General features: G+C 43.6%; 1 protein-coding gene across 1 annotated transcript in view; it reads right to left on the bottom strand.

The window, feature by feature from the left end:
* LOC123757506 (endothelin-converting enzyme-like 1) overlaps window positions 1–18,073 on the bottom strand; it is a gene marked incomplete in the record, with an annotated part of 321,501 nt that overhangs the window by 118,166 nt on the left and 185,262 nt on the right. Inside the window, 3 exon segments of the mRNA XM_069329457.1 lie at window positions 2,668–2,771; window positions 12,588–12,715; window positions 12,818–13,021. Coding sequence (XP_069185558.1) covers window positions 2,668–2,771; window positions 12,588–12,715; window positions 12,818–13,021 — 436 coding nt within the window.

The following is an 18,073-nucleotide window of genomic DNA, read 5'->3' as shown; positions in this document are numbered from 1 at the left end:
GACACCCAATCATGATCCTCAAAAGTTCTCAGGCAGTGTGGTAAAGATGCTCATGGAACAACTGCTGAACAAGGGGCATATTTTGTATAATGACTAATATACCAGCCCCTTGCTAACTAGGTTCCTGCATGAACATAACACTGGAGTCTGTGGCATAGTAAAACTACATAGAGTAGTGCTAGTGTTTTGTATTGGTATTTCAGTAGGGGAATATCAGCCAAGAAAAGCAGCAATTCTATCAGTGCTGGTGAAATGGTAGACAGTAGTGGCAAACAGAGCTTTGCAACATAAGGTAAATTATATAAACCAAATTGTATCATGAACTATAGTGTAAATATGAAATTGGTGTTACATGATAGGAACTGTGGAATGTGTGCAGAATTCTTGTAGTCTAGAAATTCTACCTCCCACGTGTGGGAGATAGAATTCAACATTTTTCACCTTTGTCTTGTTCATGGTCCCCTTGAGATGTCCTGGTCTCTGGACCAGATTTTGTGTTTTTTCATTTGCCTCAGTTTACAGTTTCCCCTTTTGGCTCATGATAATATAAGGCTGTCTTGTTTTTGGCTTTTTGGCTTGTGCATTTTGCTGCAGGGTTGGGGAGTTTTGGCCTTTTCACAAGAGATGGGGTGGGGGGGGGGGACAAGGTTCTGTTCCTTTGGGGCTTGGTAGGCAGTTTATCCCTTTACAACTACAATACAATACAATACAATACAATTTTATTTAGGTAAGGTACATACATACAATAAATTTTTACAAGGATTGGTAGACTTATAGGTAGAGCTAGTACATACAATGCCTAAAGCCACTATTACGCAAAGCGTTTCGGGCATTTTTTTACCCTTCTTTCCTGGCAGAGGATAAGTTGGTGCACTTCAAGGAAGGGCAAGGTCCTTTAGTGATTGATATTCGATTGGTTTAACTTGGGGGTGTATCAATTGTTGTTTGGTGGCGGCTCTTTCCTGCTATCTGTGGGCCACCAGTTTTGTCTCGGTGGTCACCTTATTGGTTGACCCTGTTTCCTTAGTCCCCCATTTCAAAACTCAAATACCAGGTTGTCTGCAACCTGGGAAGTGTCATTAGATCTCGGCAGCTTAACTGCAGTCTACCCATGTGCCCGTGATGTCTGCAAGTATGCAGTTTTGGATGCAACCTTCTCCAACATGTCCTGGGTTTTTATTTAGGCTCAGAAGTTTTGGCAACCTAGTATTTAGTCATTAATCAGAGTCCCTAGTTGATCGTGTGTTGCTTTGGGCACACACTCCCAGCCTGGGTCTCTTCTTCATCATAGTGCTGGCAACCTCTTCTCCTTCCTGGACAGTCTTATGTTTGTTAGTATGCCTCACCTGGGTTGCAGACCCAGCACTGAATGTGATGAAATGCCTACTTCTAGAGGAGCCCTGGTGGCTCCCTGACTTTCCCCTGCCCCCCTCCCTTTGGGTTTATCAGTTTGTCAATGGGTTTTTTATCATCTCCAGAACCTAGATAAGGAACAGGCTGAGGGCTAGAGCCATGCCACTTGTTGATGATAATCAGCATTGCCAAGTTTTGAACTAGTTTGAGTAAATCCCTTTCTCTGTGTGAATCATTTGTGGAGTTGTTTGACAGCTTTGAGGCTTTGATTTCTGTGATCCTCCAATTATCTGAATAGTTTCACTGATTTACTGGAGGCATCTTTACCAGAGGAAGATGTCCACCATCTTCACTTCTGTCTCATGGGCTGACTTTCAGGCTTGGGGGTGTTGTAGAGCTAGCAGTCTTGGTGGCTTGTTATTGGGTCATTATTCATGGTCCAAGATGGGCTCGAGTTAAAACACCAGAACAGGTTTCCCTGCCCAGTATTTCTAAGATTTTGTAGCTGCTGCCTCTCCTCCTCCCTGGACGTCCCATGTTTTTCCTTTTCTCTGTCGTTAGTTTCAGGGAGTTGCCAAGGGACCCTAGAAAATCCAGTCCAGAATGTAATGAAACATCCCCTTTCTAGGAGAGTCCTGGTGGCTCCCCGACTCCCTTTCCCCTTCCCCATACCAGGTACACTGGTTTGAGATCCACCAGCTCCAGACTGAGTCAGCCAATCCTCCACCAGCTGATACCTCTGCACATGTGCAGTGCTACCAAAATGAACCAAAATAAAATGGTTCAAATGAGCAATTTCATTTTGGGCAATTATTTTACAGAGTTTATTGGATGTTTCAGTGCTTCATTTACATGAACCATTCAGTTCTATGTTTTGTCTTGTGTACTTTACTTTCTGGACACTTTCTCAGTGAGAGCAATCATAATAATCCTCTGCTCTCTCTCTCTCTGCCTCTGTGAGGGGGCCAGGTTTTGGCTCTGGTCTCCAGTAGGCCAGGAAAACTTCCAAGACAGATGTTACTGAGTAAAAGAAGCCATCTCAGCGATATAGCTTCAGGGAGCTACCGGAGCTTGCCCAGAAAAAGCCATTGCATTCCTCGTTGATTTTTTTAAGTAATACTTAATGAAGAAAGCTTAAGGTAACTCCAGAATAGAAACAATAAATATTATCACTATTAAATACTACTGTATAACAGTCAGAGTCAAGTTCAGTAAAATTTCAAAAACATAAGATAAAAGTCCTGAAGTAGCAAATGTCAACAAATACCAAAGTACAGATCTCAGGATCTGACTCATTATTAAAATATATAGTACCTGTAAATTCCTTGCGATACAGGTCCAAAACTCTGGTATTTTCAGATGACAAATAAGGTATGTAAGCTGCCACAAAGCTGAAGACCAGGTAGTTGTTTAAAAGACTGCAAAATAAAGGGTGATTACACTATACACAAAATAGATTATTTATAACTTTTAAAATACAATAGGGAGACAAATTTAAATGAATGTTTTGTATAGGATTTTTTTTTTTGTCATCCCTATTTTTCTTTAGGTTTTCATTTCAATTATTTAAATAGGAACAAAAGTGTCATCAATCATTAGGTACAATCTTTCAATAAAGTCAGCCTAAAGTATAATATATACAATAATTTACAATTTATTGTATAAGATGTTTTTGACCATTTATGTACAATATCTAAATAAACAACTTTCTTTTTTTTATTATTATTATTATTATTACAGGTATTATTATAATGTACAAAAATCTGGCGTTGAATGTAATGGAACACCATTTTCTAGGTGAGCCCCGGAGGCTCCCTGGAGCTTATCGGGCTAATGCATGTTTAATTAGACAGGAACATTAGCTATGGAGTTCAGACTTACCAGGGACCAGCGCCAGAATCTTGCCCCTTCAAAGAGGTTGCAGGGAGCAATGGCCCTGGAAACCCCCACCCCCATGTTTGGGGGTTTTTCTTTATCTACCATCGACCGGGTTTAGGCACCCAGCAAGGTAGGCATAAAAAAACAAACCCCACATGGCAAGAATCTAACAACAAAAACCAAACAAAGAGGTAGAACTCCGTACAATCCCAAGGAAACAAGCAAATGTAACACACTAATGCCACGCCGCTCATCCGCGCAGCCCTCCCCTCTCCGAGAAGAAGAGGGGGACCCCCGGATCTCACCGCACCGGCTGCATAGCACTCCAGTTCAGAAGCTAAGCTTAAAAAAAAAAAAAAAAAAAAAAGCCGACCAGTGGGAGGGAGGGTTGCTAGGGAGCCTCCGGGGCTCACCCAGAAAATGGTATTTCATTACATTCAACGCTGGTTTTCTGTGGGGAGCCCCTACGGCTCCCTGGAGCTTCATACCCAAAGAGAAGGAAAAGAAAAGGCTGACCCGAGAGGCGGCCGCCACAAACTCCACAAAGCGAAGTCGAGACAACTTGCTTGATACCTGCTTGATGGGGTTCTGGGAGTTCTTCTACTCCCCAAGCCCGGCCCGAGGCCAGGCTCGACTTGTGAGAGTTTGGTCCACCAGGCTGTTGCTTGGAGCGGCCCGCAGGGCCACATACTCACCACAGCCCGGCTGATCCGGAACTTCTCTTAGAAAACAGGCCAGTTTTCTCTTGAAGATGTCCACGGTTGTTCCGGCAATATTTCTTACAGTCGCTGGGATGACGTTGAACAACCGCGGACCTCTGATGTTTATACAGTGCTCTTTGATTGTGCCTATGGCACCTCTGCTCTTCACTGGTTCAATCTTGCATTTTCTTCCATATCATTCACTCCAGTACGTTGTTATTTTACTCTGTAGATTTGGGACCTGACCTTCCAGTATTTTCCATGTGTATATTATTTGGTATCTCTCCCGTCGTCATTCTAGCGAGTACATTTTGAGAGCTTTTAGACGATCCCAATAATTTAGGTGTTTTATCTCATCTATGCGTGCCGTATATCTTCTCTGTATTCCCTCTATTTCAGCAATCTCTCCTGCTCAGAAGGGGTAAGCGAGTACTGAGCAGTACTCAAGACGGGAAAACACAAGTGACTTGAAGAGTACAACCATTGTGATGGGATCTCTGGATTTGAAAGTTCTCGTAATCCATCTGATCATTTTTCTGGCTGACGCGATATTTGCTTGGTTGTGCTCCCTAAACGTTAGATCGTCGGACATCGTTATTCCCAAATCCTTGACATGCTGTTTTTCTACTATGGGAAGATTCGATTGTGTTTTGTACCCTGTATTATGTTTCAGATCCTCATTTTTGCCGTACCTGAGTACCTGAAATTTATCACTGTTAAACATCATGTTATTTTCTGCTGCCCAATCGAAAACTTTGTTGACATCTGTTTGTAGTTTTTCAATGTCTTCAGCAAAGGTAATTTTCATGCTGATTTTTGTGTCATCTGCAAAGGACGACACGAAGCTGTGACGTGTATTTTTGTCTATATCAGATATGAGAATAAGGAACAGTAGCGGTGCAAGGACTGTACCTTGAGGTACAGAGCTTTTAACATCGCTTGGACTCGATTTTATCTGATTGACTGTTACTCTTTGTGTTCTGTTCGACAGGAAATTGAGTATCCAGCATCCTACTTTTCCAGTTATTCCCAATGACCTCATTTTGTGAGCTATCACCCCATGGTCACATTTGTCGAACGCCTTTGCAAAGTCTGTGTATACAACATCTGCATTTTGCTTTTCTTCTAGGGATTCTGTGATTTTGTCATAGTGGTTGAGTAACTGTGATAGACAGGATCTTCCCGCTCTAAATCCATGTTGTCCTGGATTGTGCAATTCATTGTTTTCCATAAAACTAGAAATTTGATTCCTAATCACTCTTTCAAACACTTTTATTATGTGTGATGTTAGTGCAACTGGCCTATAATTTTTTGCCAAGGCTTTACTCCCCCCCCCTTGTGCAACGGAGCTTATCTGCAGATTTTAGTGCTGCTGGTATCTCCCCTGTATCCAGGCTCTTTCTCCATATTACGCTGAGTACTCTCGCTACTGGTACTTTACATTTCTTTATGAATATTGAATTCAATGAGTCAGGCCCAGGAGCTGAGTGCATAGGCATATTGTCAATTTCTCTTTTAAAGTCTTCCGAGTTTGTGGTAATATCCGTTATATTATCTGCAGCTTGAATGTCATTCATAAAGAAGCTGTCTGGGTCATCAACTTTCATGTTGTTTATTGGTGTGCTAAACATAGCCTCATACTGGCTTCTTAGAATTTCACTAATCTCTTTGTTGTCCTCTGTGTACATATCTTCATTTGTAATTAACGGTCCAATACTGGTCGAGGTTTTTTATTTTGATTTTGCGTATGTGAAAAAATATTTAGGATTTTTCCTTATCTCTTGTATAGCTTTCTGTTCCAATTCCATTTCCTCAGACTCATATGATCGCTTCAACGTTTGTTCTATTTCCTCGATCTCCCTGCTTAGGCTTATTTTCCTTGCTTGTGATAGTTGTGTCTGCCAAAGCATTTCCGTTATTTTTTTCCTTCTCCTGTACATGCTAACATGCATGTACTCTTTCGTACTCTGTACGTCTGCGTTCTCTTTCTAGAGTGGTCCTCTTTCTGCCCCTTCTCACAGGCACGTGCTTCAAGCAGACCTTGTAAGCTTCAGCTGTCAGTTGAGCTATTCCCTGTGTGGAAGTTTTGTCGCTTAAGACCATCTCCCATTGAATGGTTGCAAGGTCTACATTTATTTTTTCCCAGTCAATCCTCTTATTGTTATAATTGAATTGATTGAATATTCCTTCTCGCTTAGTGGGTCTCTTAGACCTACTACCGTTATTTATGCTAGTTCGCACTTCAATGAGCTTATGGTCTGAGTATGAAGCATCTGAAATTGTGATGTCTCTGATTAGTTCATCATTGTTTGTGAATAACAAGTCTAGTGTGTTTTCGTTCCTAGTTGGTTCTGTAATTTGTTGATTGAGCGAGAATTTGTCACAGAATCTCAAAAGTTCTCTGACCTGTGGTTGGTTATTTCCCGGATCATTCCCTGCTATGATATTTGTGTTTGCCATTCTCCATCTTAGACTCGGTAAATTGAAATCTCCAAGGAAGATAATATCTGGAGCTGGGTTTGCTAGGTTATCAAGTATGTTCTCTATTTTGTGCATCTGCTCTGTGAATTCCTCAACCGTTGTATCTGGCGGTTTATATATTAGAATAATAATTAGGTTTAGTTTCTCTACCTTAATTCCAAGTACCTCTACCACCTCAACAGGCTGCAACCTGCGACCCAAAGCAACACCAGAAGGCCCAGAAGCAGACATGCTCACAAAATAATGGGCGTCCAGGAACCTGTACGACCTCCAAATTCCTGCGCCCGAAATGAGCCCAAGACACGTTACCAAACACGGCAGGGAAAGCTGCAAACGTCCGAACGGCACGGGCATGAGGATAGACCACAGGCTGGCTAGACTTAACCCTGTGGTCAACCTGGGAGACCCAAGCCCTGGAACAGGGAACGAGGGAAACCGGATCAACCCAAAGCACATCCCCAGACATGGCACTCGGGCTAACGGCGAAGAGCCGCAACTGGACACAATACATGACGAACCTCCGGCCGAACCAACCAAGCATCAAAAACCCCAGGACCCCTCCAGAAAGCAGCCGTCTCAGCCTCCGCCAGAAAAGACGGAGAAGGCTGCAAATGCACCACCAGACCTACCACCAGACAAACCTACCACCAGAATCAAAAGAGCAGAAACCCCTGCGCCGGAGGAGAGCTGGAAGCTCCCCGACCCGACCCCCAGAGACCAACGCCAACAAATATAGGACCTTTGAAAAACAATCTTGAATCGAAGGGGCTACCACAAACCGAGGAGAGGAAAGATAAGAGAGCACCCTGACCAAGGACCAGGATGACTCAGGCGGCGCATGAGCAGGCCGGAGGTGAAGCAAATCATGCTTCATTGCTTCAATGCTTCATTGATCATTGCTGTTTTCTTATATGTGCTGCCAATCTGTTGTATGGTGTTTATAAATCTTGTTTATCTGTATCTTTTGCTACCCAGTCTCCCAATCTTTATGTACCCAATCTGAACATCGTTACCATTGTGATCATTGCTGTCTTATATGTGCTGTCAATCTGCTGTATGGTGTCTATTAACCTTGTTTAAATTACTAATCAAGCTGTCAATGTAATCAATCAGAGCTTTAATATAACAATGTGCTTTAATATACCTACTTATCTCTCTCATCTCATTTTTCTCTTGTAATGTATCTTTATCATTTATCAATTCTGATTGAAATTACCTACTTAAAATTATCTGCTAGATTAAGGACCTGCCCGAAACGCTGTGCGTACTAGTGGCTTTACAAGAATGTAAATACTGTACTATCCAATGTATTCTCACAAACCCAATGTACCTTCTTGTATATATATAAATAAATAAATAAATAAATAAATAAATAATGAGAAAGCGTACGGAACGGGGTGGATATGACGTCCACCCCGAACACAAGCTGGAGCGGCTCCGCCAGCGCCGCACGATACGAGGCGACAGTAAGAAGCGCCAATAACGGTCCAGAAATCCAAGAAAGGACAAGACAACCCGATGTGAAAGATAAGACAACCTACAAAGAGCAAGAAAATGGGGAAAAGAAATGCCAGGAAACTTCATACTGTCGCTGAGACGAAGCTCGCAGGTGGGACACCATCAACGAAGCCACCTGATCACCATAGAGATGGTGATACACCCGCATTAAAAGACCATACATGAAGAGCCGAGGAGAAGGGCGAACCAGCCACGTACTGGAGCCGTCCAACCTGCCAAAGAGGCGGAGCCACGGGAAACGCCCCGGGTTTGGACACCGATCAAGCAGCATCTGAAAACAAATTGAGCCACCCACCAAGGGGCCACAGGGACTACACTCCTTAGGAAGGACTCCAACCGAGCCAGAACCCGAAGCAACAGCTGGACCGGGAAAGAGGTACATGTAACACCACCTCGAGCAGTTCTGCTGAAAGGCATCCACTGCGAACGCCTCACAGGCATGGAAGGGCGCCACATAGAATTGGAGACTCCGAGACCACTTCAACGCGAAGACGCCCATATCCGGGAATCCGTACATTCGGCAGTCAACGAAAGTGGCGACGATTGTCCAATCCGTGAACAGAGGAATGAACCGAAGCCGTCCGCCAGGACATAGGACACTCCCCGGACATGAAACACACAGAGAGCCAAACCTCAAGAAACCAGCAGACGAACCACTCGAAAGGACCAAACCCCCAAAGGGTGGACCAAAGGACCATGGTTCTGGCAAGGAACCACCGGAGAACAGTCCAAATGGAGCCGGATGGTAGAGCCCCGAGTGACCTGAACCCTCCGAAGCACAACCAGAACAACCAGACGGCCACGAAACTCCCGAACCGTGCTGTGAGCCCGACGGAAGGACGGACTCCACATCCCTGGCCAGCCTGGTGAGCACCAGTCACGAAGTCCCAGCCGAGAGACGATCTGTCCGTGAACACATCGAGTGAAGGTTCGGGGAGGCCCCAATGCACGGAACCCCAAAAACCCTAAAGAGGAAGCCGGTGACGCAGCACCAACACAAGGTCCTCAGAGGATGAACCCAACGAACACAAAAGAGGTGGAAGGGGAGTCCCTGAAGGAACCAAAACAGACGCCGAAGCTAACCTCGACCCAGCAGACAGACCAGCACAGAGAAGTTCAGACTCCGGCACAATTGCTTGAGCAACCGCCGAATGACCCGGGACCCCCTCAGAAACAGCCGAAAGCAGGACCGCAACCACAGCAACATCTGTGGAGGGAGACACAAAGAAGCGGTCCAAAAGTCGTAAACAAGATCCAGCCAGGTCCGAACCTGGGACGGAACCAGATGGAATGGCCTCCAGTTCACCAGGAACCCGAACCCGATGATCTGGACAGAACCACACCCCTGGCGAGAAGACAAGAAGACCGACTGGGAGCCCACACCAGCCAGTCGTTGAGGTGGGCTCGAAAACTGAATCCTGAGCAGACACAGACAGGTCACCAAGATCTGGTAAGGATGCATAAATCCATTAAGTGCTCATTACAAAATAGGAAAGGCAACAAAAGCGACAAGCCTGAAGCCCCACCACCAACTGTGCCAGTCCCGGAATCCTGGAAAAGAACGTGCCAAGAAGTTACCCAGAAGTTCAGGGACACCAACCAGACACCCGGGCCCCAACAGAAGCCGGACCTGAGACAACAGTCCTCAGAAGAGAGCAAAGAATCCAGGGCGCAGACTTAACACGTCCAGAAGAACCGCAGATCCACAAAGTCCCGTGTCTGCATTAGAACAGGAGGGAACCCTGGAAGGATCAGGCGTCCAAAATCCCCATGGTTCGTGCCCCATGGGCGTACCATGGGGCATACATCCAAACGCACCCACAACAAGAAGACAGGACAAAGCGCAGGGGAAGAAGCCCACCCCGCCAGCTCTGAATCCCCCAAAGGGGAAGAAGCCGCCTGATGCCACCAGTGGCTGGAAGACAACCAAAAACGCCCACGAACTGTGGGACCAAGTGAGAGCCAACAGATCAAGTTGCCTTCCCCCCCAGCGCCCTGTCAACAGCGAAGGGAGCGAAGCCCTCCCGAAAGAAAAGTGGGCAGAGAGCACCATGCCGGCCAGACAAAGAAGGCACCAAGAAAGCACAAAAACTGCACCAAAAGACCCACCTCAACAACAAAAACCCCAAGGCCCCGGCACGACCACAACACGTTCCAAGACCCATAAAGATCAGCTTGCAACCGGGTCACACACGAGATAAAACCCCACGAACCCACAAAGGGGGGCCAAGAGGAAGAAACCTCCGGAACGAAACCAAAGAACCCAAGGGAACCTGGAATTGAACTTGGGGGGAGCCCAAACTACCACATTTGCAGGTGGAAATCAGAAAGGGTAAAGCACACCACCTAGACAGAACCCCCCCAGGGAAACGGCCAAAACGGACCGAAAACCGAGGGACAAGGTGTGGGAGCAAGCATAAACAGAGAGGGGCTCGTTGTCCAAACCCCAGGGCCCAGAGCCAATAGACAGAAAACACAAAAACCGGTGTAAAAATCACCCCCAAGCATTCCCAGAGGAACAGAAGACAGGCAGAACACCCCAGAAAACAAAGAAACGATAACAGGAGAAGAAAACCCCTGAAAGGAGGTGAAAAACTCACTCAAAACGCTAGCGCGTACACCCAGGCACTGGTAAACAAATCGCAGCGCCGTCGGTGGCCAAGCGGGGAGTTATCCGCAGAAAGAATATGGCCACCAAACAAAAAGACCGACGCAATAGAGCCGAAAACACGCCAGCAAATGTGGGAAGTAAGCAGACAAGAAAAATGAAAAACCCCACCCGGAAGCAGAAGACTCAGGCAGGGGTAAACAGCCCCAGAACTGCTAACGGACATCCCCCATAGCCCCGGAACCCGCAACAGAGGTTCCGGGGCAGAGCTGTCCTCCACACCGTTCGCCTTAAAGAAAAGGAAGAGTCCAGGGGAAAGGCAGCAAAGAAAGGGCCGCTGGTAAGACCCAGAAGCCTTGGCAGGAGGAACAGGCTGGAAACCTCCATCCCCAACCCGAACGGGGCAGCCCCCAAAGCCGCCCAAGTCTTGGCACCAACTAAACCCCGCCCCAACCCCGAAACCCACAGACAGTCAGGAGCCAGGAACAGGGAGGGGAAAGGGGCAAACAGCACCTAACCGAAACGGGGCAGCCCCGGGGCATCTGGGTGGGAAAACAACTTAGCGCATTGCAGCAACCTAAACCGAGCTTGCAACATGGATGCCGTCTGTACTCTGAACAGTAAGGACATCAGGAGAGGACTGGAGAACAAGCAGAGAACACAATTCGCAAGACTCCGGGTCAAGGTGTTAGTGACCCAACAGGCAGCATGATAGAGGTAAAAGTGGTGACTGTCACCCTGAGACAAGGGCACAGCAACTAACGAACCCACACAAAAAGGGATGGAACCCAGAAGACACATCCAATGGTCCACAGAGCCTCGAGAGGGTTTTCCAGGGCCTAGGCCGACTGCTACGGGAAGCCCGGGCAAAGTGTTGCTAACCGATTAACCCTCAAGCTAACAAGGGGTAGATGCAACACTGAAAACCCCTGCGACGTGTACAATCACTGGGGCCTAGCAGAGGGCCACCATGCAAACAGTACCAGTGGAATTATAGCCACACTAGGCAGACCCCCACCAGGCAAATGAAAATAAAAAAATAAAAACCCCACAAAAGTACACTGCCCCCCAGAGGCAAAAGGAACTGGTCGCCGTGTAGGTGGCAGGCTGCATAACACCTTGACGCCCTAACCAAACAATACTAGCCCCTACCCAAGGCCAAACAAGGGCCCCAAGCCCTAGCTGGCCCAAAGGGCGAGGCAAATGCAGAACAGCAAGAACCTCTACCAGAATGGTTCCCGAATGCCCCAGGAAGAGAACCCTGTCACGCAGGGGCAGTACTCACAGGGTGCTTAGGGAAGGAAGCCCCTAAGCACATGCAGCTCCAGTACTGATAAGGAACACCTGGCCAGTAAGACACAAAAAACACAAAAACACAGCAGTGAGCGCCACGAAGGCAAACACCGCCTAGGAAACTGAGGCCAGAGAAGTGTCTGTCTCGGTTGACATTAGCTTATGAACTGGAGTGCTATGCAGCCGGCGTGGTGAGGTCCAGGGCCCCCCTCCTTTCCCTCTCGAGGAGGGGAGGGCTGCACGGATGAGCAGCGCGGTGTTAGTGTTACGTTTGCTCGTTTCCTTGTTTCCTTGGGATTGTAGGGAGTTCTACATCTCTGTTCTGTTTTTGTTGTTAGTTTCTTACCATGTGAGGTTTGTTTTGTTATGCCTACCTTTCTGGGTACCTAACCCCGGTCGATGACAGATAAACCCCCAACCACGGGGGTTTTCCAGGGCCACTGCTCCCTGCAACCTCTCTGAAGGGGCCAGATTCTGGTGCTGGTCCCTGGTAGGTCTGAACTCCATAGCTAATGTCCCGGTCTAATATAACATACATTACCCTGATAAGCTCCAGGGAGCCGTAGGGGCTCCACACAGAAAGGAATTCGGTAAAACAGACAATTTTTAGATATCGGTAATATCTGAAAATCCCCATTTCCAGCTTTATAAAAATAACAAGGATCTGAACGAAATTAAAATCTAACATTACTTCACTCACTCAAGAACCTTGCTTACACAAGAGTAATAAATAAATACAATGAGTTGTACTGTACTTTCTATCAGTTGTTGATATGAGCTCGGAGACATCACTGAAGTACTCTCGAGAGACCACCAGCACATCAGTTCTGTGATCCAATTTACTATTTGGAAACATTTGTCGGAGGAGAGCAAGCCAGGGAACCTGTCAATATGAAACTGCTTTTTACATGTAAATTCTTACTGACCAATAAACTATGATAAATATATCAGCATGTAAATAGAATACAATTTGACAGAAACTTACACTTCGAGCAATCTGGGAAAGTTCACCAATGGATATTAGATTGTTAGAAGCCTGTGGGTCCTTCAGAACGCTCTCTGGAGGTGTGATCTCAGCAATGCGGCTCTCGTAATGGTAGAGGTGTGCTGCAAATTCAAGAGCGTCTGGTCCAGTTGCATCAAAAAGCTTCACTGTGTCCTTAATGTATTGTTTATATGTCTGTTCCACCTGTAAATGATGATTGAAGTAAGATGCTATCGAGTGAGAAATTTTATTAACCGATTCTTACATTCATAAGTGATATTTGCTAAAACGTTGACAAGGTATTTCACTTCATCGAGGAAAGCTGCAGCTAAAAATTATATAATATTAAAAATACAGTGGAACCTCAAGTGACGAGCACCTTAATTTACGAACATTTCAATTTCAGGGCTCTGAAGTATGATGTAGTGGATATAGTGTATAACTGCCACCTTGATGGCCAGTGTTCGAGTCCCCTGGTGGGTCGAGTGTGTAAAAAGTTATATACTTCAAACTTGTGGTTTATAAGCAAGTCTGTGCATTAAGCATTTGGCACTGAGTTCTCCCACATAACAAGGCTTGATGAAAAACGTCAGAGATCCCTCACCATCTCATTGCCTGGGGGAGGAATGGAGTTCTGGTTGGTTAAATACCCCAGAATTCCTACCTCTATTTTAGTTAAGTGAGAAGGTGGTGAAGACCAAAACCGTTAGTAATTTCAATGCATTATATGACAGAGTGCTGGGGAGATGGGACACCACGAGCATAGCTCTCATCCTGTAACTACACTTAGGTAATTACATTTTGAATAACAAACACGCCGATCGCCGACAATTTGTTTCGATTGGCGAGGGCTCGTTTCATTAACGAGAAAACCACATGGTGCGTTTCCGCTGCTTCTCGCACATTCTCGGACGCCTCCGATGATGCAAATAATTTTTTTTTAAAGATGCTAATGATGCTGGGATATTGCAAAGCATTGAATTTATTTTTGTAGAATAAAAAAAAAAACATTGAAAAAAGAACAAATGTCAAAATTTATTTATTTATTTATTTATGTATGCATATACAAGAATGTACATAAGGAATGTGAGGATACAAATATGGTAATTACAGTCTTGTAAAGCCACTAGCACGCGCAGCGTTTCGGGCAGGTCCTTAATCTAAGAAAATTTTAAGGAGGTAAATACTTGCAAAATTTATAGACAAAAAAATGATAACAGATTACATGAAATGAAAAAAAAAAAAAAAAAAAAAGAAGATGAGAGAAAATTGTAGGTACAGTATATTAAAGCACATAGGTAGCTAAGATTGATTGCAATGACAGCTTAAAATGGTAGTTGACAACAAATTGGTAGGCACAATACAGCAGAAACAATATAAGATTGATTGCAATGACAGCTTGAATGGTAGTTGACAAAAATTGGTAGTCACAATACAGCATATGGCTAGCACATAAAAGAAGACAGCAATGAACACAATGATAAGGTTGTTTGATATTACATAAAAATTAGGAGATTGGGTAACACTAGGTACAGAGCAAATTTAAAGCTCAGTGTAGGAAACTAAGAAGATGAAGTTAGGTACTTTTTGGTTTTGCTTTTAAATAAGGCAAAAGTTTTACAGTTTTTCAATTCACTAGGGAGTGAGTTCCATAGACTAGGTCCCTTAATTTGCATAGAGTGTTTACACAGATTAAGTTTGACCCTGGGGATATCAAAGAAATATTTATTTCTGGTGTGGTGATAATGGGTCCTATTACATCTGTCCAGGGAGAGTTTCAGAGCATGGTTTGCATTTAAGAACAGGGTTTTGTAAATGTAGTTGACACAAGAGAATGTGTGGAGGGAGTTAATATTTAGCAAGTTTAGGGATTTAAACAAGGGAGCTGAGTGTTGTCTGAAAGCAGAGTTAGTTATAATTCTGATAGCAGATTTTTGCTGTGTGATGATGGGGTTAAGGTGGTTTGCAGTGGTAGACCCCCATGCACAGATACCATAATTAAGATAGGGGTAGATTAGTGCATAATATAGTGAGAGGAGAGCAGAGTTAGGAACATAATATCTGATTTTGGAGAGTATACCAACTGTCTTAGAGACTTTCTTAGTTATGTGTTGAATGTGGGTGCTGAAGTTGAGTCTCTTGTCTAGGAATAGGCCAAGAAACTTGCCATCATTTTTATTACTGATGTTAATGTTGTCTATCTGTAGCTGAAATGCATTTGATGATTTGCTTCCAAATAAGATGTAGTAAGTCTTTTCGATGTTTAATGTTACTTTGTTCGTTGACATCCATAAGTGGACTTTTTTTAATTCATTATTCACAACATTATTTAGTGTATGTGGGTTGAGGTTTGAGTAGATAAGGGTAGTATCGTCAGCAAACAATATAGGTTTGAGAATATTAGAGACATTAGGCAGATCGTTTATATATATAAGAAATAGAAGAGGTCCTAAGATGCTGCCCTGTGGCACTCCAACAATAATTGGTAGAGTGGAAGAAGTTGTATCATTGATGGTTACATATTGGTGTCTGTCACTAAGATAGGATCGGATGTAGTCAAGGGCAAGGCCTCGAATTCCATAATGCTGGAGTTTAAGTAAGAGGTAGTTGTGATTAACAGTATCAAAGGCTTTTCTTAGGTCAATGAAGAGTCCAATCGGAAACTCATTTTTGTCAAGGGTTGAGCGGAAGCCAAACTGGCAGGGGCTGAGTATGTCGAATTTTATGAGGTAGGAATAGAGCTGTTTGTAAATAATTTTTTCAAATATTTTTGATAGAGTGGGTAGATTTGATATTGGTCTATAATTGTTTATGTCCGCCGGATTGCCTCCTTTATGGACTGGCGTTACTCTAGCTTTTTTGAGGATATCAGGGAAGGTGTGATACTCTATAGATTTGTTGAACAGTAGTGCTATGGGTGGGGCAAGGGCATGGGAGGCTCTCTTGTACACAATGGACGGAATTTCACTGGTGTTCCCTGCCTTGGTTTTTAGAGAATGTATGATGGACACAACATCTGCCGGGCTGATTGGTGAAAGGAGAAGAGAGTTTGGATAGCTGCCTGAGAGATATGTGTTAATATGTGTCTGAGTCTGTGGGATTTTACTGGCAAGATTAGCACCAACCGATGAAAAGAAACTATTAAATTCATTTGCCATTTCTAAATCAGTTGACGGTATATCCCCATCCTTGTAGAGTTTTATTTGGTTATGTGAGTGTTGTTTAATTCCTAGGATACTAGAGATAGTTTTCCAAGTGCTTTTCATGTTGCCTTTTGCTTCATTGAATCTATTCACATAATATGCAAGTTTTGCCTTTCTTATGATACTGGTAAGCATTGATGAGTACCTTTTAGCTACTTCCTTTGAAACTAGGCCAATCCTAACTTTCTTTTCATATTCATGTTTCTTGTTGATTGAGTTGAGAATGCCACTTGTGAGCCATGGATTGTTTAATCTTTTGTCAGTTACTTGCTTGGTAAGAAGGGGACAATGAAGGTTGTAGAGGCTTAGAGTTTTGGAGATGAAGAGGTTAGCTAATGAATTTATATCATGGGTATTATTGAATTCAGAACCCCAGTTAATATTGTAAAGTGCCTCTATAAGATTGTCTAAAGCTGATTCACTGTGTAGCCTAAATGAAAGTTTCTTGCTTTTTGGTGGTGTTATGTCCATGTTCGCTATGAGAAAGGTAGGATAGTGGTCAGTTGTTCTGTCGTAGATTATACCAGATACAAGGGGAGCTGTTATGTTTGTCCATATGTGGTCCAAGGTAGTGGCTGATGTTTGAGTGACTCGGGTAGGTTTGGTGATTGTGGGGATTAGCATACAGGAGTTCATGCTGTTAAGGAAATAGTCAACTTGAGAGCAATTTTGTTGACCCAGGTCAATATTAAAATCTCCTCCCAGAATGATGTGGTTTTTGTTGAGATTGTTGTTTATAATAAGATTCCTTAGGTTGTCCGAGAAAGAAGCTATGTTAGTATTGGGAAATCTATAGATGGCTCCAATAGTCAAAGAGGATTTAAGGGATTTAATTGTAAACTGAGCAAAAGTATATTCACAGTAGTCATCTCTGTCACTAATAACACTGTTGCAGATAAATGTATCTCGGTAATATATAGCTGTGCCACCACCTTTTTTATTAGGCCTACAGTTATGAATGGCTTTATAACCAGCTAAGTTGTAGAGTTGGGTATAGTCTTTATTTAGCCAAGTTTCTGTTAAAATAATGAACGATAGGTTAGTACCTATTGCTGTGAGTAATGCATTTAAATCGTCAAAATGTTTACCAAGTGATCTAACATTTTGGTTATAAACTGATAGACAGGTACTATTTTGAAGTTTGTTTTTAGACTGGTGTGCTGTGAAATACTTGCAATAATGATGATTTAGATTTCCTAATACTAACATAGCTTCTTTCTCAGACAACCTAAGGAATCTTATTATAAACAACAATCTCAACAAAAACCACATCATTCTGGGAGGAGACTTTAATATTGACCTGGGTCAACAAAATTGCTCTCAAGTTGACTATTTCCTTAACAGCATGAACTCCTGTATGCTAATCCCCACTATCACCAAACCTACCCGAGTCACTCAAACATCAGCCACTACCTTGGACCACATATGGACAAACATAACAGCTCCCCTTGTATCTGGTATAATCTACGACAGAACAACTGACCACTATCCTACCTTTCTCATAGCGAACATGGACATAACACCACCAAAAAGCAAGAAACTTTCATTTAGGCTACACAGTGAATCAGCTTTAGACAATCTTACAGAGGCACTTCACAATATTAACTGGGATTCTGAATTCAATAATACCCATGATATAAATTCATTAGCTAACCTCTTCCTCTCCAAAACTCTAAGCCTCTACAACCTTCATTGTCCCCCTTCTTACAAAGCAAGTAACTGACAAAAGATTAAACAATCCATGGCTCACAAGTGGCATTCTCAACTCAATCAACAAGAAACATGAATATGAAAAGAAAGTTAGGATTGGCCTAGTTTCAAAGGAAGTAGCTAAAAGGTACTCATCAATGCTTACCAGTATCATAAGAAAGGCAAAACTTGCATATTATGTGAATAGATTCAATGAAGCAAAAGGCAACATGAAAAACACTTGGAAAACTATCTCTAGTATCCTAGGAACTAAACAACACTCACATAACTATTTCACACTCACACTTCTATTTCTTATATATATAAACGATCTGCCTAATGTCTCTAATATTGTCAAACCTAT

Source organism: Procambarus clarkii, chromosome 22 (assembly GCF_040958095.1).
Source record: "Procambarus clarkii isolate CNS0578487 chromosome 22, FALCON_Pclarkii_2.0, whole genome shotgun sequence".
NCBI lineage: Eukaryota > Metazoa > Arthropoda > Malacostraca > Decapoda > Cambaridae > Procambarus > Procambarus clarkii.
This window is presented reverse-complemented; position numbering and strand designations above follow the sequence as displayed.